The 1,438-nt window shown below is 41.4% G+C and overlaps 1 protein-coding gene across 1 annotated transcript; it reads right to left on the reverse strand.

Moving 5' to 3' along the window:
- Positions 1-276: 276 nt before the first annotated feature.
- LOC140144338 (uncharacterized) lies at positions 277-783 on the reverse strand. Its single transcript, XM_072166162.1, has one exon. It carries the CDS (start codon positions 781-783, stop codon positions 277-279), a length of 507 nt encoding a protein of 168 aa, XP_072022263.1.
- Positions 784-1,438: the final 655 nt, after the last annotated feature.

The raw sequence follows: 1,438 nt of genomic DNA on the forward strand, positions 1-1,438 counted from the left end.
TTACGGCACACTATAGATTCTCGCGTTAACTTTAACTTCAAGCGGCTTTAATGGCAGAGTGGTTTTGAATACATAATCCTCTATAATCCTCTAGACGTTAAAGTTTGTGGTTTCTAACTTCATTTCGCAAGGTCTCTATTGTAACAGATCCTCAATTAGTCTCCGCGGAGTCCGTGTATTCCTCTGCGAGCGACGTGGCACCGATGATGGACTTGGACGTGCATTTCTTTGAGCTGCTGCTTCCGGAACAGTTCCGCGAGATACTATCGCTGGACCTCAAACATCTACCGGTGTCTTGTCACTAGTGTTTTCACTTAGAGACGGAAGATTTGGACTTGTTTCTCTTGGAGTCCATTCACTTGGAGCTGATCTTTGAAACGGCGTTAGTGGCAAATCACTCTCTGTAGCTGGTAGCAAATTGCTTTGAGTAGCCTGTCGCGATGGCATCACCTCTCCTCGCCGTAAGTGATCTACATGTCGTTTCCATACTCTTCCATCCGTAAGCGTCACAATGTACGACTTATGCGCTGACCGCTCTGCAATGGTACCAGGCCACCATGTTTGCTCCTTTCTAGAGTCTTTCACCAGCACTGTCTCACCAGGAAAGAATTCTCTGTATTTGCTGTGCATGTCATAATGGTCTTTCTGCATTGCTTGTTTACTGATGACTCCTTCTTGCAGATTTGGCCGAACTAGCGATAGTCGTGTTCGGATTTCTCGTCCAATAAACAGCTTCACTGGACTGCATCCTGTTGCTGCGTGTTTGGTAGATATGTATGTCATTAAGGGGGTACTACACCCCTGGCCAATTGTGTGCCTATTTTTGCATTTTTCTCACAAATTATAGTGCATTGGTGACAAATAAGATGTGTATATTATAGGGGCAAGGACTACAACTACTGCACTGGAAAGTTTATTTTAGCACAGACAACAGTTGTGGAGTTACTGTCAAAAATTAGGGAAAACCAATATTTGATCAATAAATCAATAACTACTTGCTTTGAGTTGCTGAATTTTCAGTACAAAATTTGCCAGGGTTGTAGTACCCCCTTAAGAAGTTGCCCAATCTTTGTTGTATATTCCCTGATACCTTTTTTGAATGATTGTACCATTCGTTCAGCTGCTCCGTTGCTAGAGGGTTGATATGGTGATACTCTTATACTTTTTACTCCTTGTTTCTTCAGGAAGTTCTGATATTCTTCGCTCCTGAATTGCGGACCGTTGTCGCTTACGATGTGAAGTGGTAAACCATATCTCGTGAATAATTCTCGTAGCACGTTAACCGTCGCTTGTGCTCACGGTTGTTTGATGTGACCATTTATTAATTTTTCTTATAAAACATTATTATAATCTTCAATTCTAGACCTAAATAGTACCAAAAGCTGTCACACTAATAAACTGCATATACACATATATTTTGTAGCAACTTTTAATATAG

The sequence above is a fragment of the Amphiura filiformis genome, unplaced genomic scaffold (genome assembly GCF_039555335.1).
Source record: "Amphiura filiformis unplaced genomic scaffold, Afil_fr2py scaffold_50, whole genome shotgun sequence".
In the NCBI taxonomy this organism is placed as follows: domain Eukaryota; kingdom Metazoa; phylum Echinodermata; class Ophiuroidea; order Amphilepidida; family Amphiuridae; genus Amphiura; species Amphiura filiformis.

Coding starts and splice junctions, on each gene's coding strand:
- LOC140144338 (XM_072166162.1), bottom strand. CDS start 783: ATGACATACATATCTACCAAACACGCAGCAACAGGATGCAGTCCAGTG.